General features: G+C 42.7%; 1 protein-coding gene and 1 long non-coding RNA gene across 10 annotated transcripts; one reads left to right on the top strand and one right to left on the bottom strand.

Moving 5' to 3' along the window:
• Nucleotides 1-429: 429 nt before the first annotated feature.
• LOC130165110 (rho GTPase-activating protein 20-like) lies at nucleotides 430-15,486 on the bottom strand. Of its 9 annotated transcripts, XR_008826714.1 has the most exons (16): nucleotides 6,786-6,889; nucleotides 6,639-6,680; nucleotides 6,454-6,538; nucleotides 6,253-6,330; nucleotides 4,695-4,857; nucleotides 2,936-2,998; nucleotides 2,643-2,708; nucleotides 2,372-2,469; nucleotides 1,687-1,784; nucleotides 1,483-1,540; nucleotides 1,343-1,383; nucleotides 1,183-1,245; nucleotides 1,005-1,045; nucleotides 807-908; nucleotides 670-696; nucleotides 430-603 (listed from the first exon to the last, which is right to left on the bottom strand). XR_008826714.1 is itself a non-coding variant. In XM_056370042.1 (7 exons), the coding sequence occupies exons 1-6, from the start codon at nucleotides 6,887-6,889 to the stop codon at nucleotides 2,973-2,975; spliced, it is 498 nt and encodes a 165-aa protein (XP_056226017.1). In that variant the 3' UTR covers nucleotides 2,496-2,708; nucleotides 2,936-2,972. The 9 variants fall into 9 exon arrangements, 4 of the variants coding, with proteins under 4 accessions (XP_056226017.1, XP_056226016.1, XP_056226015.1 ...); XR_008826712.1 differs by having other exon boundaries at nucleotides 430-696; nucleotides 2,639-2,708; XR_008826711.1 differs by having other exon boundaries at nucleotides 430-696; nucleotides 1,646-1,784.
• LOC130165111 (uncharacterized) lies at nucleotides 6,877-12,003 on the top strand. Its single transcript, XR_008826715.1, has 4 exons — nucleotides 6,877-7,397; nucleotides 10,297-10,319; nucleotides 10,538-10,576; nucleotides 11,726-12,003. It is a non-coding gene; the product is annotated as an uncharacterized LOC130165111 (long non-coding RNA).
• Nucleotides 15,487-26,589: the final 11,103 nt, after the last annotated feature.

Genomic DNA, 26,589 nt, shown 5'->3' with positions numbered 1-26,589 from the left:
TGTCTCTGTCTCTGTCTCTGTCTCTGTCTCTGTCTCTGTCTCTGTCTCTGTCTCTGTCTCTGTCTCTGTCTCTGTCTCTGTCTCTGTCTCTGTCTCTGTCTCTGTCTCTGTCTCTGTCTCTGTCTCTGTCTCTGTCTCTGTCTCTGTCTCTGTCTCTGTCTCTGTCTCTGTCTCTGTCTCTGTCTCTGTCTCTGTCTCTGTCTCTGTCTCTGTCTCTGTCTCATTGTATATTATAATAAATATATTAAAAAAAAAAAAAAGAACTTTATTGAAGAAAACATTTTTATTAAATATACTAAGTCAAAAACAGCAACACTGCTAGATGCAACAACAGAGTATCTGACATCTACTTAAACATAAGACTTTGGTTGCTGATTCCTAAGTATATCTTTTGCCCATAAGATATACTTAGGAATCGGCAACCAAAGTCTTACGTTTAAGTACATGTCAGATACTCTGTTGTTGCATCTAGCAGTGTTGCTGTTTTTGACTTAGTAACACATCTCCATACCACAATTAGCAGTTGGTTGGTTGGTTCTTCTCTTTCCCCCATGGTTTGTGAGCAGGAATGGGCTTGGTGTCATCAGCAAGGGGCTCTTGGTGCTGGTGGAGGAAAAGGCAGAAGGTAAATGCTTGTGATAGTGTTACCTACAGCTTTTCAACACTTACCTTTCATTGTTGGTGACACCACAGCTCCTTTAAAAAAAAAAAAAAAAAAATAGTAATTAGATGATTTGGGTTTAACACACCTGCAAACAATACATAAATAAAAGCAGTTGTATTTGCCAACATGTGAAGTGACTTACCAGAGTGTTTGCAGAGAGCACCCTTCAGTCTTTGCTTCATCCTACACAGCTGTGAGCCATGAAGCACACAGCAGAGACAATGAGTGCAATGGCTGCCGCCTGCTGTAGACAGAGTGAACAAATGTTAGAAACACTTACAGGAAAGGAGCAGGGCAGGTCCTCAGTGTTTGCTGTGAGCAATGAGGGTAAAAGACTTACCGGAGAAAGAAGTTGGCCTTCACCCATGTCTTCGGTGTTTGCTGTGAGGAAGGAAGCAGAGAAAGAAGTTAGCAGGGCCTCGGTGTTTGCCGTGAGCCATGAAACACACGGCAGAGACAATGAGTGCAATGGCTGCCGCCTGCTGTAGACAGAGTGAACAAATGTTAGAAACACTTACAGGAAAGGAGCAGGGCAGGTCTTCACCCATGCCTTCAGTTTTTGCTGTCCAAGCCATCGTTTGCTGTGAGGAAGGAAGCAGAGAAAGAAGTTAGCAGGGCCTCGGTGTTTGCTGTGAGCCATGAAACACACAGTACAGACAATGAGGGTAAAAGACTTACCGGAGAAAGAAGTTAGCCTTCACCCGTGTCTTCGGTGTTTGCTGTGAGAAAGGAAGCAGAGACAATGAGGTTAGCAGGGCCTCGGTGTTTGCTGTGAGCCATGAAACACACGGCACAGACAATGAGGGTAAAACACTTACCACACAAAGGAGTTAGCTAGCAGCCCCTGCAGATCTTCACCCGTGCCTTCGGTGTTTGCTGTGAGGAAGGAAGCAGAGAAAGAAGTTAGCAGGGCCTCGGTGTTTGCTGTGAGCCATGAAACACACACAGCACACGTCGGTCTTCACACAAGGACTGACACACCGGCACTGCTGCTCAAGTAGCACACTGCTGATTGCTCACACCTGTGAACAGCCAATCGCATCTCCTCACTGGGCGGTGCCTCGGTGACACTCCTAATTGCACAGGGCTGCGCCTCGTTGACGCTCCTAATTGGATCCTCCTGCATCGATACAAACAAAGTCAACCTCTTGCAACAGAGAAAGTATGTAAACACTTCCAAGCAACACTTGATAATTTGCACAAAGCTGAAAAAGTCACTTTACCTCTGGAACTACATTCACCCACTACACATTCTGTACAATGACAGCAGACACCGTGAACTTTTAAGCAACATCTCCATTATACTACAGTAGAAGGAAACTGTCAAAATATTCTCACATAAAAGTACAAAGTAAGTCACTTACATATGGGGGGGGGGGGGTGATATAGATGACCTGAACAAAATAACACAAACACCTTGACACCACAGCTACAATCCTCTCGGAGCATGACTTTAGTCTTGCGTATCAGTTATCTGCCTCCTGCACTCTGTATGAGCCCTGAACAAACAGCATCACTCCATCCACACCACAAGCCAAATGAGATTCAAGCACTTGTTACATCCACTGTCAATGTTCAATACAATGATTCCTCTTCCGTTATCTCACAGACACATAAAGATCACAACACAAACATGCTCACATCTTTGGTTCCCTCACACACTTCATACTACATGATGCACGTGTAAGTGTGTGACACGGTTCTCACCAAATAGTCCTTCGAAGTAAGACATCTCCAATTGGACCCTCTGTATTCATACATCAAAACTTCTCTTCCCCCATCTCACAGTTGATGAGCAGCTGGACCTACCACACCACAACAAAACAAACAAACAAACAAACATCAGCAAACCAACGGTGCCACTACATACACTGAACTGGACATTTCACAGTGTGCACCTTTACTGCCTCTCATCCATGTCACTTCTACTGCTAGACAGCTCAAATACAGCACACACAAGTCAAAGATACATACATACGTTTCACACAAGCCAAGGACTGTAGACTTTGGTTGTTGATCTCAAATACTCATGCTTCTTCTTCTTCTAGCAGTAAAAACAAACAAGACAGGGGCTATGTTGTTACATCACCTACTGCAGAGTAAAAAACTATTTCCACTCAGTTCAAAAGAACCAATGGACCATAAACACATCTCAGTGTGAGCTGACACAGTAAGGACATCGAGTGTAAGATGGTGAATAAACTAAGAGCTACAGAGTTCATGTAACACATGAAGTTGTACATGCAATATACTGAATGACTTCTATCTCACCTGACATCAGGTAACACTTAACTGGGCGGCTCCGGTATCAGCACCACCATCTTACAAGGACTCCTGTAGAAGAAACAAGACAAAACCAACAGGCCTTGTTCAAAAAAAAAAATATATATATATATATATAAATAAATAAATAACAACAACAACAACAACAACAACAACAACAACAACAACAACAATAATATAAGATTGTCCAAGTTCTGTACCTTACTACACTATGACATTTTTAAAACATATTATACTGAGGTACCCGGGGAGAACATGCGAACTCCACGCAAAAAGATCGCACGGCCGAGCCTCGAACCGGGAACCCTCTCGATGAGAGGCGACAGCGCTAACCGCTGCGCCAACGAAAAACTGACTGTGTACCTGGAAGTGATTGAAGTCATTGGTGGTGATAAGATAACGAGATACGGAAAAGGCTGCAGCCCAGAGAGGAATAAGTGAAGATTTGGAATGTTAAGATACATGAATAAAATGAAGAAAGAAGAAGCGGTAATGGATAAATGAAGCAAAGACCATGTCATCCTCCTCATGCCACCGCAACAAACTACTGCACAAGCAAAGACACACTTAACTGTCAGAAAATATCATATGTTTTGTCAATGTCTTCTGTCCAGGCTGCCGAATGAACAGAGGAGCGCTTTCTGACTAAAGCACCGCAGGCCGTCTTCCCCTCTTTGTTTTGATTTTCCTTTGCCTTTTCCTACATTTTCTATCAATGATATCACCAGTTCAGATGCTTGAAAGTCAACAGAGAAATTACATTTCAATTATTAATACTACTACGATTTCCTTTGACATGATTTGGAAGTTAATGGCAGAGCTACACAAAGTTGTTTCGTGATATTTCATTGAATTGAACTTACCCAAATGTTTGTAGCGTGTGCTCGCGTCCGAGCTCCGTCCAAGCCGAGGTGTAAGGTCAGACTGTCAAACAGGTGTTGGTTGAATCCGATTTGATTTATACAAGGGGGAACCCGGATTGTACTAAGTGGGGTGTTTGGTTGTATGTTGAAATCTCAGCTTACTACTTTTCCTAACATAAGATTCTTACTATATTAGATTATTACAGAAATTGGATCACTAAATGAATACATTTCCTGCCTACTGACATTTACTTGACAGCAGCTAATGAAATATATTCATATGTAATAATCTAATATAGTAAAATTCCAAAATGTTTCATAAAACTGGCAAGCTTGAGCATGTGGGGCTTCTCCTGCTCTTCGGCTTACTTACTTACTTACTTACTTACTTACTTACTTACTTACTAACTAACTAACTATAATATCATATTTTTTTGCCTTATTACAATGCCATAAAAACATAGTGTAAATAATGCATACTGCTTGATTGTGAGACAGTATGATAAATATACACATTCTTAATAATCAGACTCCTCATGGTCAGTTTCTATGTTTGCTTGGTTTTGTCCCCTGTAATCCCCATCGCTTTTATTCAGCATTTGAATGTAGCTATTGTGCACTCAGTCCATGTTTTATTTCATTTAACACAGTACTGCCGTCTAAAGAAACATCAAAACTCGGGAGTTTTCCAACACTAACAGGAAACAAAACTGACCGGGTTTCTGCTTATTTCTTCACTTCATTGCAGCTGTTAAAAACACGCAGGAGTCCAAACAGAAATAAATACACAAACTCAATCGCAGCTTCAGCCCCTGTTCGATAATAACATTGCTCAATTCTAACAAGCATGTTCAAAAAATTAAATACCCACGCGTCATCTCTACCTGGGGAATGACGGACATCCTCTGACGCAGGTCGTGGAGGCCGATCTCTGACGTCAGGACGCCGTCTATGCGGATCTCTCCCTGCGGCTCCCGTCCTCACCGTGTTCTCCACACGCTCCACTGGACGTTTCCTATCGGCGTCACGAGGCCTCAAGTCCTCTCTCTCTCACACACACACACACACACACACACACACACACACACACACGCACTATTTAAAACATTGATGTTTTAGTAAGTAAACAAACAAACAAACAAACAAACAATGTAGTGCCCTTAAACTTCCACCGGATGTCTGAAAAAACACAGAGAGGCTCCAAAAATAAAACAACCAATAACTACACAAACACTGATTTTTAACAAAAAAAACAACAACAACAACAACAACAACATAATATACTGTCTCGTCATCACTCTTGGTAAATAAGCACTATTGTGAATTGTGCCTCCTTAGATATACTTTTTACAGTCTGTGAAAATGTTTGCTACAGGTGTTCAATGTCAAGTCCAGTAAGATACTTTAATAGATGCTGACAAAGTAAATCGTTTTGATTTTATTCATTTTTATCCGTGTTTTGAGCAGAGATGCTCATCGTGACATCTTCCTTTATGTAGTCAATTTATTTTGAGCATTACAATAAAAGCTGTCAATCAGCATAATCGTGTCTGTCAGCAACATTATCTTTAGTCAAAGACTGAACTGTGCAGTTTTCTACACTACACTGTTGTCAAGCTCCACATTATATGCAATAAGTGACATGTTTGATATGTAGCCAAGCTTACTTCTTACCCACCTTAGCTCCACTGTCTGTGAGTGAATTTTTGAATTTAATAAGCTTTATATTCTGGTCAACGTTTCCATTTTTCCTCTATATTTTGGACAGGTGCCCCTGCGGAAACTGTGCAACCGTGCCCGCAGAAGCTGAGAACATCCGATACCACAGGTAGCATTCTCACTAGACGCACTAATCACTCATTTCTTTTCATTACATTACATTACATTTATAATAAACCGTAGCATTTACCATTTGGAATTCACCCTAGGTTACCAGACGGCTTTGGGAGATCGAGGAAGAATTACCACGTATATGGTCGGCCGCGCTGACTGCGGTACTTTACGGTTGAGAGGAATACACCGGTACGTTTTGCTTCTTTGTAAAAACATATAGTTTCAATCTAAATAAAATGGACTAACGTACCCTCAAATAAATTAGTGACGAGCCAATCTCAATGCTACAGTCTTCAAATCACTGCTACGGCCCCGAGTCCTGATTTTAACTCAACTCAGAGCGGAAGTTGAACACTCAGACTTCTTTGTTCCTTTTTTTATTGATAATAATTTGGTGTAAGATATTGATATCTATATTTATATTACAACATTCTTCAATTTCATAGAAAGGCAGGTGGTTGGTGCTAAGATGACTCATAAAGAACATGCAGCTAATGTTTTTTAATTATCAACACTGTGTCAAGTTGCATCTTTAGATTTCATGTTTTCAAAAGTGGTTAACTTTCTATCAATTAAATATGATTAAGCACTAAGAGTCTCGATACTCACTATGATGCCGAACTGCCGCAGAGCCAGTCGGATCACCTCATTGGTCGAGTCTGAGTTGCTGACAGGAAGCGTCTTGGTCTAATGGGAGGAGACATTCACATACAGCATCAACAGGACATCACTTTACACTGCAGGGAAAGTATCACCGCACGCACGCACGCACACACAAAAGATGGAGGATAAACATTTAAATAAACTTACAACAGCAAAAGTGTTGATTCCCTTCCCATACACTCTCAGAGGGATGGTCTTAGGCTCCTCCTTCTCTTTCTCTTCTTTTATCCGACTGCAGAGAAAAACAAAGTGGTGAGATTTGTCCTGACACACACACACACACACACACACACACTCAGTACTTCATGCTGATGTGTGAAGGCAGAGTTTACCTTCTGAGGGTGGAGAGCCATCTCTCTTTCTGTTCTGTGGAGCTGAGGGGAACATGAAGTAGAAACATCAAAGAACATCACATGTAATTACAGCCTGTGTGTGTGTGTGTGTGTGTGTGTGTGTGTGTGTGTGTGTGTGTGTGTTACCTAAACGTTGCAACACAGTTGGAGGTGGGCCAGCCAATGACAAAGCTCCTGTCGGGGTTGGTGCTTCCCTCACACACCTCGTCCGTGCAGCCTGCCGTCCACATCTCACACACACACACACACACACACACGCTCTAATTTTAACCTTAGACCCAGGTATTAACCTACTTCAGCGGTGAATGACACGAGCAGCAGCCAAAATGTTCCTAAACTCGTGCTTTACTTGGCTTTGGCGATGACCGGGATGTCGGTGAACAGGAAGAGGTGTCGGTCCTGAGTCTGCATCCCCGTCTTCAGCTGCGCGTGTCCGTGGAGGAGAAAGGACTGGACCGACGGACAGGTCTCGGGACACACGGGGGCCACATCACTGACGCTCGAACTGAGCACTGCAGATTCGACGCGCAGCTTGTTTTCATTCGATGCAACTACGTCATATTAACCGACAGGAGGCCGCGGGGGAATCTCCATCTCAGACCACATTTCCTGTAAACTACTTCTGCTTCTTGTTTTACGAAAAGTTTCAGATGAACATCAAAAAAGTCCCGTCATATGTGGATGAAGCTTCTTGAAAAAATCTAATGTTGAGTCTTGGTGACATGGTGATTAATGCAGGTATGTGATTCTTATCTTTGACTCAGAGCGGAGGTGAAACACTGAGCTTGACACAGTGATATCCTCGCTGTAATGTTTCAAAACCACTCTCTTATTATACTGTAACTTGCTTTTGCTTCAGACCAGTGACTCACTGGTAATGCTAAGCAGCAGCAGCTAACTCATTGGTCCAAGCCTCTCTGTCTCCTCATATAAGGAGCTGTTCTGAGCAAGCAACGTCTGTGGACGTCCAATTCTAGTCGATATCACGTCCGTCCGTCCAGGCCACAATCTGGACGTCTATATGACAGCCAGAACTATTCGATAAATGACATTGAGTGAAGTAGTCCAGCCTGGCCCGATTTTGGACGTCTACTTACAGACAGAACTAGTTGAAAATAGACGTTCTGAGAGGCCACAATCTGGACGTCTATATGACAGCCTGAATTAGTTAATAAATGACATTGAGTGAGGCGAGGCAGGCCCCTTAGAGCTGTTTTTTTGTCATGAAGAGTGAGGTTTCAATGGCTGTTCTCCATTGATCTGCCTGTACAGCATAGACTTCTTAAAAATGAACCAATACTCAGCAATATTCATTGTTTTTAGTAATACTTCAATGATTTTTGGAGGTTTATGTTACTCGCAACTTGTTGCCATGCAAATAAATAGTAGTTTGAATTCAAAATCACAGAGGCTAAGCCAAAACCTGAGTACCTGGGAAAATATATATATTTTCATCATAAATGTTGCATTTTGGTGTATTTCCATCAGGTTTACAGTTACAATTGTTGTATAGGAGTTGGAAAACAAATTCAGCAGAAAAATTGGCTACTGGACCTTGGTTAATGGTTATAGTGCTTTATTGTTACAGTGCATTTTTACAAGGCAAGGATAAAAAAATTCCTTCGTTGCATCTTGACTCTATAGAAATGGTTTAAATACCATGGATTCATGTTAGCTTCTTTCAAAAGTGACCAGAATAATGAATATAGGCCATATGGTTGAGGAGTTATTCCTGATTTGGGCAGGTTTTGCCTCCGGATTCAGAGATTAAAAACAAAAAAAAACCTTTTCCGTATGCAGTACCGGCAGCCATCCTAACATCAATAACTTGATTTAATCTATTTATCCACATATTCCCCGTTTGTTAATAATAATAATTTGTCATTTTTTATAGAATATAGAATATTTTTTATTTAACAACTGTCTCTGTGGTTTGGTATTTAAAACATTTTTGGCTGTAAGGTCGTACGGTATTAATAAAGTTCGGTTGAATTAACCAATCACGTTCTTGTTACCAGACTGATATCCTTCCGCTGTGAAAGTAGTTCTACTTTTATAGTGGTGATTAATCATTTAATTGGGACTCGTAGCGGTTAACATTGCCTTTAACGACTACTTCGACCTTTTATGAAATGACATTGCTTTTTTAATCGAGCCAACTTGCCAGGAAAGTTTTCTGTAGTGCTGTCGCACGGATGGATATGAAGTCTGCAAGGAATTGTACAATCACACAGTGGACTTGGCAGTTACTCGGCTCGTGCAGAAAATTAAACTAAACTTCCATAAAACCCTAAAACGAAAGTCTTTGTAAAACACGCATGACATTGTTAGGCAATTTATCAAGTCTCATTTTGTACATACGACTTGGAAAACAACGTTTGCTAGAATTTTTTTTTTTTGGCGCCTGCTAGCAAACCGCTTCGTATAACGTTAGCGCCACTTGGGCCGTTAGGTTAACTTGGTTGTGACTACAGGCAACATTTACAGATCAGGTCGTTTTGCAGTTAGAGGAAATGTGCTTCCTAACTCTCTTATTATTTTATGCATCCAGGTTAAAAACGTTATATTGCTGTTTATTCCTAAATTCAAAATCTGCTTTTTTTGGATGCACAAAAGCTAATGTTATCCATTTTAAATGGGAGTGCGGTAGGCTTCATATCAGACTTTTCCCTTGATGAATAATTTAATTTGTTTTAGTACGAAAAATAATATAGTTTTTCATATGATTTTCTACATATATTTAAGGCCAGAGGCTGGCCGTGTGTGCGAGTGACAGTTAGTGAGAGCCAGCCTATGCTGGCTAGAATGGGCCGTGTGAACTGGACAAGCTGAATGTGCAGGGGCTAGCCTAAGGGACAGTAAGAGTATATAATATTTCGTAATGACTCATTGAGACGGACTGGGAACATTATCTTTTAAGTAGAGAATGTCGAGCTGTATGTTTACTTCTTCACCTGAGGAAGATGAGGTCGAAAGAAGTATTCCTATCATAAATAAGACAGTAACTTTGTGTTTAGTTGGAAATCTTAAAATTGTCATGTTAGATGTCATAATATAAATCTTCATATAATCTTTAAATTATCAGATGGTGTGATCTTTTTGTAAATTATGGTGGTTTTAATTCTACTGATCTGACATGCCCACTCCAAACTCCCCCGTCCTCAATTTCCGTGACAGCCGGCTGTCGCAAAGCTTAAACTTCTCCAGACTCAACGCAGACAACTCACGCTGCTGTCTATTTTGAGAGTGCACAGTTTACCACAGTCCTCAGCTAGTATTAGCTGCTGCGATGCCTAACTACTGCTGTGTTCTTTTAACGCCCTCCTTTAATTAGACTTATGTGTCCTACAGAGGTCATGCACAGTTGACAGATGGTCATCAACCCCACCATGGTTATTCTGTAGAGAATATTTTGAATAATTCAGTATTTTCAGTTGTCTGGCTGGTCCTTTAATATAGTTTTGTATGTGATCAGTCTGCAGTTTCACTTTATTTTCTTGTATCATCATGTAGCTATTAGTCTAATTTGTTGTACTTAACATCGCCATTGTAGAATGTAACAATTCATTTTAATGCGAAATGTTTTTCTGACATCTTAATACACTTGATGATAAATTTGTTTTTTCTATCTTCATAGAGAAAAGAAGAGCCGCCAACCAGGTAAGTTCACTATTAAGACATGTCCTCGACATTTTGTTTATCATTCAGCTTTGTGGAAGACTTTCTCTATATTGCTTGAATTAAATTGTTGTGATTTTCTTTTAAAATGAGAAAATATACAAGCTACCTACACTGTTTCCCCACAGAATTAAATCAACATGCAGATAACTAGCATTGTTGATCGTGACTGACTGAATATTCTGGTGTTGACTTTTCAGGTTCATCTAAGTCATACAGCAGGGAGAGGTCCACTGCATGTAAGTATAGCCACTCATCGTATATATAAAATCAGCATGCAGATAACTAGCATTGTTGATCACGACTGACTGAGTCCCACCCGCGCACCTTCAGGCACCGTCTCAATCCCCCTTCTCTTGTTGAGTGAAAGAAGGGCAGCGCGTACCTTGTGGATACAGTAACTGTTACAGTAAAATGGTTGCAAAATGTGACTAAATGGAGCCATGCACTTTATCGGCAACAGAGACTTCACACCCCACGGACCACGTTTTCTTAACCATAATGATATGTAAAGCAGTCCTCCACCATCATTTCAGTTGCGCTGCATTTGACAAATGTCTGCCGTGTGATCCAAACTCCACAAACATACATTTACGAAGGGAGAGCGGTCACAGGACTGGGATAGTCGGGTATAGGGCGTTCGATCACAAAATGCTAAAAGATATCAATACGTCAGAACGTGTCTCTGCCTAGCAATTAATGTTACTGGTATTTCTTGTGCTCAAGTAGCCTACGACACAGTGACTCGACTTAAAGTTTAAACATAAGTAACTTACTATTAATTTCGAGACGTCTTAGTTTTTTAAGGGAGGTGCTTAGCAAAGGGTCAATTAATGAAGCTGCAAATGGAGGACCCATGAAGCATGTGCTTCTTAAACTAGAGACTCTTGATGTACTTGTCTTGTTATTCGTGCATCAGGACAGTACAAACTTGGATTAGCTAACACAATGTGCCACATGAGTAATAGTTGATGGAAATGGTTGTTCATACAGAAATTTAGATATAAAAAAAAGTTTTCACATAAATGTTAAAAATCTCATTTATTTTAGCCATTTACAAAATACGGAGACGGAGAGAAACTCAAGGTTCATTGAAGAAACCTGACAAGGTTAGGTTCATAGATTCAGTTACCATAGTCATACTCAGAGGTTAACTTACTTCAGTTTCTCAGGTGTGATTTTCCTCCCTTTCTGAAATGGAAAGCCCAGTTTCCCTCATTTAGGGTTAACAGACTCAGAGTTTTCACTATAAACCTGCTTTCTGACACGGGCCTCTGAACAGTAGCATCATTACGTATTGACACGGGCTTTCAATTTGGCTCCTCTGAGGATGTATTCACATGATTTTTTTGTTGGTTGTTTTTTGATATTATTCTTTTTTATTTTAGCTGCTGTTATGCAATGGGATTCTGCTGCGACGGAGGCGCAAATCAGATCTGCAGCTGCGGATCGCTTGAAGCATGCCCCGGGACGAGTTGGAGGAGGTTACAATTAGGTCTCGTTAGCAACTGAATTTTTACTCTTTTCTAATTTTAAATACTTTTATATATTTATAGTTTTGTTATTTTCGTTTTATTCAATGTTCACTGTTGTACAATGTATTTTAAATGTGTTCGTGGCTTTTCATCAAAGCTCTTGAATAAAATTGGATAGTGTGAATCTTAAATCGGCTAATTACCTGTCATCCTTACATCTATCCCCAGCAGTGTTACAGCTCACCCCAGTGGGGAGGTTGTAACTATTAGATGTTCACTTCGATAATTAATGAAGTCCAACACTTTTATGTGTTGTAGACAAATATGGATACTGTGTGTCGACAACTGTCGAGTCATTGATGATCAAACGGAAAGTGATACTATATCATATCATATAAGAATGAATGCTCACTCACTCACTCACTCACTCACTGTCACACACAGATCCAAGTTGTCTATTTCTGCTCAAACATGCATTCTTCACTTTTTATGTTTGTGTCCATTTGAGGACAGTGGAACTTTATACTAATTATCTTTAACGTTTATCCATTTTTTAATATCTGATTAGCAACTCTGGTCATCACTCATCTAATCAGTACGGGACAGTAGTGGTTAATTGTAGTGTGTGCATTTCATTCATGTCAGTGAAGGGTACTACTTTTATAAGCTGTTCTCATTAGTGACCAAGTTTGAATTTTTAACGTTTAATGTCCTGAAAAGATGTGGCCTATATTGCCCTCATGGATATTGTCTTCTGGATGTCCAATAATTGTGTCTTTAACACGTACTTTTATGACATCTTTAAAACGTCCGGAAAAGACGTATTAAAAACTTTCATTCTGGCTCCTCTGAGGACGTCTTCTGGATGTTCCGATATCACGTCTTTAACACGTACTTTTATGACATCTATACGACGTCTAGAAAAGACATCTTTAAAACGTCCGGGAAAGACATCTTTACAACGTCCGGGAAAGACGTATTATAAACTTTCATTCTGGCTCCTCTGAGAACGTCTTCTGGATGTTCGGATATCACGTCTTTTTGACGTGTTTTGGACCACTTTTTGCTCAGTGGGTAGTTTCTCTACATCTACGATGGGTGTCCACGGCCTCTTTCATTAGATTATCCACTTCGGATCTCTGTCTCTATCCCTTCACCGCCATCGCACACTAATTATCTCCCCCACCGTCGACAGATATGTACATTGAGTTTGCAAGATCCACATTTGACCTGTGTTCTGGATTCAACAGACACCGACCCGACGTCGAAGTCTCTCGTTGTGTGAACTGTGTTACGTGCTGCCAAGTCACGTGTGATTAGGCGGAGAGTCGAGAGCAGTAAGAGGTCAGGGAGAGAGTTTCAGAAAGTCACATCTAAAGTCACAGTAAAATTAAACCTGCAGCTTTAAATTGATGCTTTTCCAATGCAAGTTGACTGACTTTCCTGTCTCTCTCACTGCACCTGTCAGAATAAAGCCAAACAATAACTAAAAAGGTGTAAAGAGCTCATTTAATTTCTCTAAAACGCATCATTGCTTCCTTCACTTGCACTTAAAGAACAGAAACGGCAGAAAACAAGAGATTAACAAACGATTACAGACGTGATTTCAGATGACTCCCACATGTTGGGACTCAGTCATTCAATAGACCAAATGTTTCTTTGCTCCACTGGACAAAGGAATTCACAACCCACAGTTCCTCACGGTTCACACCTGGGGATGACCCTTCCCCCCCATGGACCCCACTGGCCAGCCAGTGTGGGCCAGCGTGTGACATGTGACCCCCTAAGGTGTCACAAACAAAACCAGTCTTCTAGACCCCTTCTCTCTCTCTCTCTTCCCTTCTTGGCTCGCTCCGGAGAGCAGCTCCAGCCCTCTCCTCTCGGTTCTTCAAAGGGCAACAAGGCCCCAGCCCAGGTCAGCTCTGCTACCTGAGAAACTAGCTCTCTCGCCGGCCTGCAACCAGCAGCCTGCAAACACTCTTCTCCTCCACAACAGCGACCTGCTTCGGATTAACTGTGAGTGAACCAAATCCTCTTCAGAATCAGCGGCTACGACACAAGGCCGGCTGATTTTCCAAGCAACAGGAGTCGTAGCAGAGTTAGCATGGACCAGCTAACTCTGTGAGGGGAACAAAGGAGATACCAGCAAGCAACACAGCCAGACAGGACTTTATTCCACCAGGAAACCCCCCAAACTCACTGGATTTTACAAACCACTGGAAAGGACCTCTTTGCTTGTTCCAAGGATCGGGTAACGTTAACGGACTGGGCCTAACCTCTCCCAGCACAGCATAGCACAGCACAGCATAGCTAATCAGCAGAAGCCTTAACTTGTTAATGTACTTGTTGATTGATGTCTTGTTGTTGTAATGTTTGCTTAGGTTGTGGTCAGTCATACAGTTAATCGAGTACTCGTATGTTCACACACATAGCAGTACGTCTCAGTCCTAGAACCTGCATGAAGCTAACCTTCCCCCTCTAACCTGGTACCATTAGATTACATGAGCTAGGCTAACAAAGAAACTCACACCCTCCCTCTCACACACACTAGGTGGTCTCAGCGGCCATTTTAGTAGTTTCTTTGTTTACCGCCATCTTTGTAGTCTTCTTTGTTCAGGTCATGTGGTCACAGTGACCACTTTGAGTCGGCCATCTTGCCTTTGTCTGTGTCCCCACAGACACACACACACACACACACACACACACACACACACACACACACACACACACACACACACACACACACACACCTGTATATGCTAGATTAGACATTGTACTTTACTCTGCTCCATTGTAAATAAATGCCTTTTAAGTATAACTACTGGTGTGTTTAATGTTGCACAAGCGTGGATATCGCCAACCTCTACTCGGTAGAATTCCGATCCTTCAACTGTAACTTACTATTGATTTGGTAATTTGGTAATAGTTAGTAAGCTAATGGTTAATCAAAGTTCCAGATTAATGGTAATAAATTGAGACTAAAACCATATTGGCTATTTTGCCTATTAGTTTAGGCTGGTGCCCCGTGAACTTTAATTCATTTTAAAGATATTATTTAATATTAATATTTTTAATATTAATATTTCCTTAATTTGTGATAGCCAATAAATTGATAAACAACCGAAATCTAACACATTTGGTGTCCAGCTCATGAGGTAGAGTACTGTTAACATAATGGTGCCGCCCGTGTGAGGCCGAGTACTAATGATTTCCAGTTACTAATAGAGCTCAGACCCAACAGACAGTTATGTCATAAAACACACGTTCACACTATCACCTCGCTCCATCTTCCGGAGCAGAGGCGGCAGCTGATTATCTGTCTGATTATCACCTCTGTGGCGCTTTTTTACAGAGGGGGGGGGGGGGGGGGGGTTGGTTGGTTGGTTGGTTGGTTGGTTGGTTGGTTGGTTGGTTTACTTCCTCTTCACTTTCCCAAATTTGTTTAAAATATGACACGATGTGTTTCTACTTTCTTCTTCTGATTTCTTAGTATGAATTAAAGAGAAATACGTTTGCTGATTCGACGGCCAGCCGAGACAAAAGGTTGTGTTTGTGTATCGCAAGTGAACATGTAAGTGGGCGAGCCTCAGTGTGTTTGACAGCATGTGTGCCTTCCAGCCGTACTCACATCGTCCGGGTAGTTCGGTTTGAAGCCATCTGGCCGGCGTCTCAGGTCCTCCTGTTCTCTGTGCCTCATCATCTCCTCCTCCTCCTCTCCTCCTCATGCCTGCAGACGGAGAGAAAAACCAAAACAAAGAAATTAGTCAAATAAGAATATATGTGTGCATCTCTAATGCAACAACTTCATGACACAACTACTTAAAGCTTAAAAAATAATTTGTTTGTGCCTAACAATACAAAAGTAGTACAAGTTGGACTGTGTCATTGTGTCCTAATGGTTTGTTCAAAGAAAGAAAACGCACCTCATCTCTATCCGGTTACGGAGCTCCTCCGGTCTCCTCGGCTCCTCCCGACGTCTCGTTAGATCTGGAAAGGACAACGTGAGTGAGGAGGACTGGCAGAAAGAAAGGAAAGGAAGAAAGTATATATGAATATTGATGAGGGGTGGACGATCTTAATCACGATCTGCGTCCTGTTTCCATCCTGATTTGATGAGGATAAAGGCTGACGTATAGTTTAAATCAATATCTACGCTGTAGTGAGCTGCAGCACAATCACTTCAGAATCTCTATGGAGAAGCAAAGTTTGTGCCAGTGCAAGATACCAAGCGCACTAATGTCACAACAGAAGCCCGTATACAATCTTTTCTCATACAAAAGGCGAACCACAACTCACGGGAGGACGCCAATAACCCGTCCCTACCATGTCTCATTAACATGAGCCGATGTTCGTGTTTGGCCGACTCCGGCTCAGCCTCCGGTTTCTCTTTGGCTTCTTTAACGTTCCTGTCCACCTGTTCTCTCTGCTGCTTCTCCTATAACTTTTTGGATGACATAATGTTAAAAAGTGCCAGTTTGTTTCCTCCTCTCCACTAGGAGGAGGCACCCAGTGGTGGCTCAGGACGGTGGTACCTCCAACTTTATAAATAGAGGCCTGAGGATCACTTCCTCCTCTTCTTTCCCAAACACCTTTGTTTGTCAGGCGTTTGCAGGTGTTTGCCGTGTGTCTTTTGACTTGACCTTCAATGTAAGTAGTTGTTTTATATTCCTTTGTGTCTGAAATTAAGGTTATGCATAATTTGTTAAATAATAGTAAGGATTATGAGTTTGATTAACCATTATTGTGATATTCTTGTTTCCTTTTTATCCAGACACATTTAATATCATCTAAAAGTGGATTTATGATTGGTAAGCAAAATATTGTCATTTGCTCTTCTTTTTGTTTTAGAACCACGGCAATCCCCTTATCACCATTTAACAATGAGAGATAAATAAAGCAATTGTATCCTTAATAATCCTGATTCCTGTTGGTTTGTGGATTTACTACAAAATGGTCCTTCGAGCCGGAGACTGAGCCACACTCCGCACAGTGACCCATGATGGCTGATTCACAGACTGATGGCAATACGCTTAATGATGAGCCCCATAGCTCACGTGGTTCTCACTACAGGAAGACTCTTGGCACCAAGTCAGCCTCTAGTCTCCCTGTAAGCGCTCAATTTAGTGTGTATTCTACATGCAGTAATGTTTCTAATCTGAGCGAACTTCAAACTTGTATTCTCGAGGAAAAGAAAAGGAGAGATGAGCTGGAGGAGCTTAAAAGACAAAGACAGGAGGACAAGGAGCTTGATGAACAATGTAAAGAAATTGATAAAAAAAGCCAGAGCTGCTCAGCATGAGCAAGAAGATGCACATAAGGAGAGAGAGAGAGAGAGAGAGAGAGAGAATCGTCCGACAGGCTGGCATGAACCGACGCATTCGTATTAAGGGACAAGAGCTTGAGTCGGCCCGGCTTGTTTCCAGTTTTATTAGACAAAATCTCTCTGCAGATAATCATCCCCATCTTACTGAACAGTATAAATATCAGATCCTCTTGCAACATCTTCAGCACCCAGGAGCTAACAAATTAGCCAGATCCAGCATGCATGATGCAAGACCGTATTCCACCGCTCTCCTAACACTTCGAGAGAAATATGGTCAGCCAAGACTGCTAGTTCAGAGCGAAATAGGTGATGTAGAGGCCCTTGATGATTTTTCCCTTTCTGTCCATGCTCTGGACCCACTAGAGGGCCCTAGTGGGTCTGAAGTAAGATGTGCCTCTCATGTTGATAGACTCCTAAGTAAACTCCCTGTGCAGTACAGAGATGGATTTGTGGAGCACTGTATTAATCGTGGCATTCTGACTGGACAGGCAAACCAAACTTATTCCCTCCTTGACCAGTCAAAGTCAAGAGCCAAACGCATATCAGAGAGAGCTGTTGAGCTACACGAACCGGAAAGACCACGGATGGGAAGGGAACGTCGGCCTTCAAGATCAGGCTCCTCTGTCTATTTGTCAACATCCGAGATAGATAGCACATCGAGAACCTACGGCAAAGATGAGGTAAATGTAAATAAGCCCTACTGTCCCCACTGTAATGTCAGAGATCGTTTCCTTGGTTCATGTACAGAGTTCAGAAAACTCTCCAAAACTGACATTATGAAATGGATCAAAGAGAAGGACAGATGCTCTAAATGTGGGAGAATGCATAAGATGGACAACTGCACCTTAAAGCGGCCATGTAACATCTGTGAGGAGATCCACCTGACCGTTCTCCATGATGTAAGCACAAAGAAACCATCCATAGTGACCTCCTTTACATGGATAAACCTAACCGCTCCCATAAAGTCATGCTGAAAGTTGTCAGTGTGTATCTCCACAGTGGAGAAAGGACCCTCGCAACTCATGCAGTCCTTGATGATGGTGCTGATAGATCTATTCTGCTCCCCCAAGCTGTCCAGAGTTTAGGCCTCACAACTCAGCCGGAAACTATTGCACTGCGCACAGTGAGACAGGATGTGGTACAATTGAATGGGGCATCTATATCTTTTGAAATCTCCCCTATCAACCAACCAGCCAACTGAGAGGTATGTTATCCGTGGAGCATTCACTGCAGAGAATCTTGGACTGTCAGAGCACACATACCCTGTGAAGCAACTCCAAGAGCTATGCCCATCTTATCACAGCCACAGAGCCCATCGTCACGGGTCCCTCTGGTGGCCCATTGGCAGTACATACCAGGCTGGGATGGGCTCTCCGAGGGCCAGCCAGCTTAGTTCAAACCCAACACACTGTCTCCTTCACTCTTACTTGTTACAAAAGTGAATTGCTAAGGAACGTGGAAAGACTCTGGCAGATTGACGCTTTGCCATATGTGAATGAAAAGACAGTTAGAGTAGAGATAGATGGTGTAATGCGCTATGCCACTCCACTGTTAAGAGCTTCCGACATCCCTGTCCTTAAAGCTCCAAAGGAAGCTGTCTCGCCTCGTCTCTGTACTACAGATCCCAAACTTTCTGATAAATACGAAGAGGAGCTGCGTAATCTTGTCCATTCTGGATATGTTCAAAGGATTCCCAGTGAACACGTAGATCAACCACAGGAGACTTGGTATTTCCCACATCACATTGTTGAACATAATAACAAACACAGAATTGTATTTGACTGCTCCTTTGAATACACGGGACAAAGCCTGAACAACTGTCTACTACCTGGCCCGATACTGGGTCCCTCTCTCCTTGGAGTCCTACTCAGATTCCGCCAACATGCCATTGCCATCTGTGGAGACATCAAAGGCACGTTCCATCGGGTACGCCTGTTAAATGAGGACAAACCCCTACTGCGTTTCATATGGAGAAGTATGCAGCAAGACCAGGAGCCCAACGTTTACGAATGGCAAGTTTTGCCATTTGGAACGACCTGTTCCAAATCCATCTGTGCTGTGCCACCTATGCACTGCACAGACATGTTCAAGATCACTGTGATGGAAATGAGGAGGTCCATCAATCTGTCCGACATTGTTTTTACGTCGATAACTGCCTCCAAAGTTTCCCTTCCCCTCATGAAGCCAAATCCCTCATTGACAAAATGAGACCTTTGCTTGCTGATGGCGGGTTTGACATCAGGCAATGGGCTAGTAACGATCCAGCTGTAATACACCATCTTCCCCTCGATGCAAAATCAAAAACTAGTGAATTGTGGCTATCAGACAATGGAGACCCCAAAGAGCTGACACTTGGCCTCCAATGGAACTGCTTTACAGACGTGCTGGGTTACAAGAATAGATCCATCCCTTACCATCAGCCTACGATGAGGAATATATATAAAGTGCTGGCAAGCCAATATGATCCTCTGGGCTATCTAACCCCTTTCGCAACCCGTGCAAAGATCCCGGTACAAGATCTATGGAAGCAGGAGAGAGGATGGGATAACCTCATCAGAACGGATAGCTTGTTGGAGAAATGGCAAGCATGGGAGAAGGAACTGAAAAATCTCCCTGACATTCACTTTCCTCGCTGTTATCTGCCCCCTTGTACCAACGCAGCTACTTCAGAATCCCATATGCAGGTATTTTGTGATGCCTCTGAACGTGTGTATGGTGCTGTTGCCTACCTTCAGTTTATTTAAGATAAACACAAAGCTTGTGCTACAGAAAATGGACCCGGTGAATAGCTCCCTAAGCTTAACATGTCCGGTGATAACTATTAATTTAGCCGTACAGACTAATGAGCAGTGATAACCGACATGTCTTTGGGGTCATCGGGTGGGAACCTCCTTTCGCCAGTGTTTCGTCTAGTTGGTCCCGCGACACCTCCAGGAGGCTAGACGGTGATCACTGGCGTCCCAGAGTCACTCCCCTAATGCCAGCCGTCACTGCTCCTCACGCCGCCGCTATTTTCTTTATCTTGCCTACGCTACCACAAACGACACCATCATCAACTCTGACAAAACGCACTAGCAGATTCAGCAAACAAACTCCCCTGAACAGTTGGAGAAAGTGGCGGCCATTTTGAAGGAGGCAGAGTCAAGGAGAGAAGCCTTTTTGAGCTAAACTCTCCCCCGCCGGATTAGGCTGTGCAGACTAAAGACGAACACGAACACGCCCGTGTCAGCTTCATCATGGCCAGGTCTCGTATAGCCCCTAAACGACAGCTATCTATCCCTCGCCTGGAATTATGTGCAGCCCTCTCTGGTGCCCAGCTGGCTAACCTTCTCAGATCTGAACTCACTATTCCTCTACAATCGGTGACTTTCCTGTCGCTACAAGGTGTTTGTTGGGACAAGAATAGCGGACATTCAGACTCTGACTGACACAAAGAGCTGGAGATATGTTGACTCGAAGAATAATCCAGCTGATGACCTAACACGGGGCAAAACCCTCTCCCCCCCATTCCTTTTACCCGATACCAACTGTTGGCCAGCCAATCCATGTGTGGCAGCTGAATCGGAGCCTGTTGAAGAACTCAGGAAAGCCATGTTCTGTGGCACAGTCATGTCAAATGACTTTCCTGATGACCTGAGTAAGTACAACAGTTGGGATGAACTAGTAAAGGAAAAGAGTATGTTTTTTTTATGGGGCGGCAGATGCAAATCATAACTCAAACATAGCTCAAAGCTATATAAACTCAGAGAGGCGTCTTCTGCAAAGGGCCCAAATAGACTGCTTCCCTGAGGAGTTTAATGCTCTTAAAACTGGCAAATCCATACCAAAGAGTAGCAAACTACTTCCCCCGTCTCCAGAATACGACCCTGATCTTGGCCTTATCAGAGTGGGAGGTCGACTTGGAAGAGTGGAGACCCTTGACTATGACAACATCCGTCCTATTATATTGGATCCGAAACATCAAATAACCACACTCATTATAAAGCCTTATGATGTGAAACTGCTTCACCCAGGCCCTGAGCGCGTCTTGGCGGAAATGAGACGCAAGTACCGGATCCTGCGCGGTCGCCAAGCTATTCGTCGGCATCAACGCCAGTGTCGAGACCGTCAGAAATGGAGAGCCAATCCAGTCATTCCCAAAATGGCAGACCTTCCTCCGGCCCGTCTCAGACTATTCAAGCCCCCCTTTTGGTCCACAGGCATAGACTGTTTCGGGCCTTTCACAGTAAAAGTCGGCCGCCGTACAGAGAAGAGACGGGGCGTACTCTTCAAATGCTTAACAACACGATGCATACATCTTGAGTTGCTCGACAGTATGGATGCAGATACATTTTTAATGGCATTTAGAAGATTTGTCTCTCGTAGAGGGAAACCTAGTTTTGGACTAACTTCAGAGCAGGACAGGCAGAGTTGGAAAATGCATTCCTGGCCACGGCACCAGGCTTGCAACACCGACTGGCTCATACACAGGTGAACTTCCAATTCAATCCTCCATCTGCCCCACATTTCGGTGGAAGCTGGGAACGAGAGATAAAGTCAATAAAAATGGCCCTTCATGCTGCACTAGGAAAGCGACCAACAACAGAAACAGTCCTACACACAGTCCTGATTGAGGTTGAGGGCATTCTGAATTCTAAACCTCTCGGATACATCTCCTCTGACCTTGCTGATCCAGACCCAGTAACACCAAATATGTTGCTGATGGGGCGGCCCGACTCCTCTCTTCCTCAGGCAATCTACTGTGAAAGTGAACTCCTTCGCAGGCGAAGATGGCGTCACAGTCAGATCTTGGCTGATCGTTTCTGGACAGCTTTCATTCGCTATTATCTTCCAAATCTTCAAACCAGGCAGGAATGGGAGACTGACAAGGACAACTTGGATTCGGGTCAGGTAGTATTGATAGTTGACCCCCAGTATCCTCGAGCATCGTGGCCTATTGGGAGGATAACTGAAACCTGCCCTGGAAAGGATGGGCGAGTTCGCAGCGCTAAGGTCGTTATCCAAGGCCGAGAATACTTGCGCCCTGTTTCCAGATTAATTCCACTGCCTGAAATTGATGATGACGAAGCTAAATGAAACGTATTCGCTGCTCAAATACGGGGGCGGCTGTTAGAAAGTGCCAGTTTGTTTCCTCCTCTCCACTAGGAGGAGGCACCCAGTGGTGGCTCAGGACGGTGGTACCTCCAACTTTATAAATAGAGGCCTGAGGATCACCTCCTCCTCCTCTTTGTTCCCAAACACCTTTGTTTGTCAGGCGTTTGCCGTGTGTCTTTTGACTTGACCTTCAATGTAAGTAGTTGTTTTATATTCCTTTGAATTATGGTGTGTCTGAAATTAAGGTTATGGATAATTTGTTACGTTTGATCTTATTTGTTAAATAATAGTAAGGATTATGAGTTTGATTAACCATTATTGTGATATTCTTGTTTCCTTTTTATCCAGACACATTTAATATCATCTAAACGTGGATTTATGATTGGTCAGCAAAATATTGTCATTTGCTCTTCTTTTTGTTTTAGAACCATGGCAATCCCCTTATCACCATTTAACAATGAGAGATAAATAAAGCAATTGTATCCTTAATAATCCTGATTCCTGTTGGTTTGTGGCTCCAGTCAGAACATTTGATTTACTACACATAACATAAAGAGCACCTTTATCTCACTTTTTGGGACCGTCACACAGAGGACAGACTCTTTATCTCTAACTGAGTAGCTTAAGGGGTTAGAGGGCTACTCTACAGACTGAGAGATTGAGAGTTCAAATATGGTTTGATCTTACCTCTTTTCTGGGACCAACACACAGAGGACAACCTGAAAAAGCTCTGAGAGAGAGAGAGAGAGAGAGAGAGAGAAAGAGAGATGTCATCTTTATCTCTAACTGAGCGGCCTAAGGGGTTAGAGGGTTTCTCTCTCTCTCTCTCTCTCTCTCTCTCTCTCTCTCTCTCCTGGTATAAGAGTGAAAGCCAAAGGATTAAAAAGTGAGCATTTTGTGTAAGAATAAATCATGTGAAGATAAAAGAAACCCTCTCACCGCTCTGCAGACGGTCACGGTCCTCACGCAGTTGAAGAAACGCCTGTAAGAAGAAATAAACCAAATGTAAGTGTTTTGACGTGGTAGAAAATGTTTGAGCTGCAGTGATTATATGTTCGTTTTTTTTCATTTTCTACCGCTTATCCTTGCGGGCGAGAGGCGGGGTACGCCCTGGACAGGTCGCCGGTCCATCGCAGAGCAAACGCATAGAGACAGACAACCGTTCGCACTCACAGCCACACCTATGGTCGAATTAGAGTATCCGATTAGCCTAGTCCCCGTTTGCATGTCTTTGGACTGTGGGAGGAAGCCGGAGTACCCGGAGAGAACCCACACTGGCACGGGGAGAACATGCAAACTCCAAAAACTGACTGAGTTCCCGGAAGTGATCGAAGTCATTGGTGGTGATAAGATAACGAGATACGGAAAAGGCTGCAGCCCAGAGAGGAATAAGTGAAGATTTGGAATGTTAAGATACATGAATAAAATGAAGAAAGAAGAAGCGGTAATGGATAAATGAAGCAAAGACCATGTCATCCTCCTTATAGGAGACATAGGTAACCGAGGAGGAGCACAGTGTGTGTGGGTGTGTGTGTGTGAGGCAGAGGGAGTGGTTCAGGTGGGAGTAGGTGTGTGTATAAAGGTGTGCACTTACCAGGTGATCAGATGAATGAGAGAGTCAGGGTTGGGTAGTAGCCATCATTTTTGTTGACCGCAAACGCTAAACTTTATCCATTTATCCATTAATCTCACTTTTGTATCTGTTTAATCTGTTATTATCATTTTTTCATACATCCATCCTCGCTACGCTGTGATAGCTCTGTACTCTTTTTACGCAATAAATGCAACGAAAGTATTTTGGATCTCAGCGTATCTTGCTTCATACCCTCCTGGCGCGTCACAGAACTATGAACCTGAGGACCCAACCTCATACTCTCAGCGGCTCATAGAATTATAGCCGCTACATTTTGTCAACAAAAAAGGCGTTTAATGAAAAACATCCAGATGCATCAAAGAACCAAGTCGTGCGCACAACGACTAGCCGAGAACAAAGGAGCCACAGCTAAGTGCCACGCTACGTCATCTATACACCTAGGAACAGGTATGTTTGAACCTGTATGTTCGTGGATTGAGGAATCTGCTACAATTGGAATGCATTGAATCAAATGAGGACAATGTATTAAGTGGATGTTCTGTCAATGAACTTAAAGGCAATGTCTACGGACGGAATCTGGATGCGCTTTTGATGAATTGTGACTGTCTTGTTTAATTCAAAATACAATTTAATGGAAATGAGTCAAATAAACGCTGCTGCTGAATGTTCGAACATGGAAAAGGAAAAAAGAGACATTAAAATGACGCCTAAAGCTTTGGAAAATAAAATCGACCGGCTGCAGCATGAGCGCAAAAGTGCCGTTAATAAAATCAAAGCGCTTATTCCGCAAATAAAGGCGCACATGAAATCAAAAGAAGACGTGACTGAAATTCTCTCACATCTGAACAACATGAATGCACTGTGTAAAAAGGCCACTGACCTGCATAATGAATTACTGCCACTACTACCTGATGATGAACATAAAAAACACAGTGACTGGTTTTGCAGCATTATGGAATACAGTGATGCATTCAAGGAACAAGTGGAAAAATGGAAACAGGAAAATTTGCATGAAAACTCAGATAAGTTACAACTTCAGACAAATACTTCTGAGCAACCATCAAAGGAAATGAACCAGGTAGTGCAAGTCCCTGCAGCTGACCCTCCAGTGCCTGTGTCTACTGTGCAAGACCCTCAGGATGAACTTTTGCCCTGTGACAGCATCTCAAATGTAACAAAGAGATCACGCTCACACTATTCCTCATCTTCAAGCTCATCTGCTCGCTTAAAAACAGAAACAAATCTTGCAATTTTGACAGCAAAACGAAAGGCATTAATTGAGAAACACGCATTGGATGAAGAAGAATTACAGCTACGCAAGAGAAGAGAACAGCTTGTACTAGAGAATGAAATTACAGAGGAAATGGCAAAATTAAGTGTTATAAAATCACAAAGAAGTATTATCAGTAAATCAAGGTCAAAGGTTACAGATGGGATGAATTCATATTATGAAAAATCACACTCAAGAAAACAACTTAATGTCAATGCCACTGAATTTTTCCCATCATTGCCTGATAAAGTAAAGCCTAATGCAGTTGAAACTATACAGACAGCTGTGAAGTCTAAAGTCGCTCACTCATCTGACATAAAACATCCCCCAGGTCCTTCTTACACGCTCCAACGTTACCTAATGGCTCCTGAAAATCCTGTGACCAATGTTACACAAACTGGCACATCACAAAATGACAGTGTGCTGGACATAATGAGGAAACAAAACGAAATTACAACACTCTTATTGCAACAACAATGCCTCTCAGCACTCCCTAAAAGAGAAATTCCCATGTTTGATGGTAATCCACTTAAATACCATTCTTTTATCAAAGCTTTTGAAAATGGAGTTGAGCGAAACACCAACAGCAACTGTGACAGACTATACTTCCTTGAACAGTACACCAAAGGACGTGCAAGAGAGCTGGTGAGGAGCTGTCAGTACATTGATTCAGACAGAGGATATGTGAAGGCGAAGGCTCTATTGAAAGAGCACTATGGCAATGAGCAAAGGGTGGCAGCAGCATACATGGAGAGAGCTTTGTTATGGCCCATTATTAAAACAGATGATGTGAACGCCCTCCAGGAGTATGGCCTCTTTCTGCGTGGATGCTGCAACGCTATGGAGGATGTGCAGTATTTAAATGATCTAGACACACCGACAAATATGTTGGAAATAATCAAAAAACTGCCATACAAACTCAGAGACCGCTGGAGGTGCCACGTATGTGACCTGCAGGAAAGGTTTGACAGAAGAGCAAGGTTTATGGACATTGCCAACTTTGTTGAAAAACAAGTAAGAATTGTGACTGACCCTGTGTTTGGAAACATTCAGGACTCTGCTATACCAACCAAACAAATGAAACACACACCTCACCCTCGCTCCAGCATCAGAGGAACCAGCTTCGCAACCACAGTAAATCGTGTGGAGAGAACAGCCCAACATGTGAGCAACGCTACGGATATAAAATCACCAGCCAAAAAGATCTGTCTCTGCTGCACTGGAGGACACACATTGGATGTGTGTGCACGGCTGGAAAAAATGGCACACAAGGAGAAAATTGACTTCCTGAAGGAAAACGGTGCTTGTTTTCGCTGCCTGTGTGTGGGGCACGTCAGCAAAAATTGCCAAAGGAAAGTTTCCTGCTCAAAGTGTGGCCAAAAACACCCAACTGTGCTCCATAAGGACAGTTTTGCAACTGTAGAACCTGCTGAGAGAGGTGTCCAAGTTACGGTGGACGGCACCTTGGTTTCCAGTGGGCTTACAGGGGCTGGTGA

The sequence above is a fragment of the Seriola aureovittata genome, chromosome 24, assembly GCF_021018895.1.
Source record: "Seriola aureovittata isolate HTS-2021-v1 ecotype China chromosome 24, ASM2101889v1, whole genome shotgun sequence".
Classification (NCBI taxonomy): Eukaryota; Metazoa; Chordata; class Actinopteri; order Carangiformes; family Carangidae; genus Seriola; species Seriola aureovittata.
The sequence above is the reverse complement of the archived record's forward strand: the minus strand, read 5'-3'. Positions and strand labels throughout refer to the sequence as shown.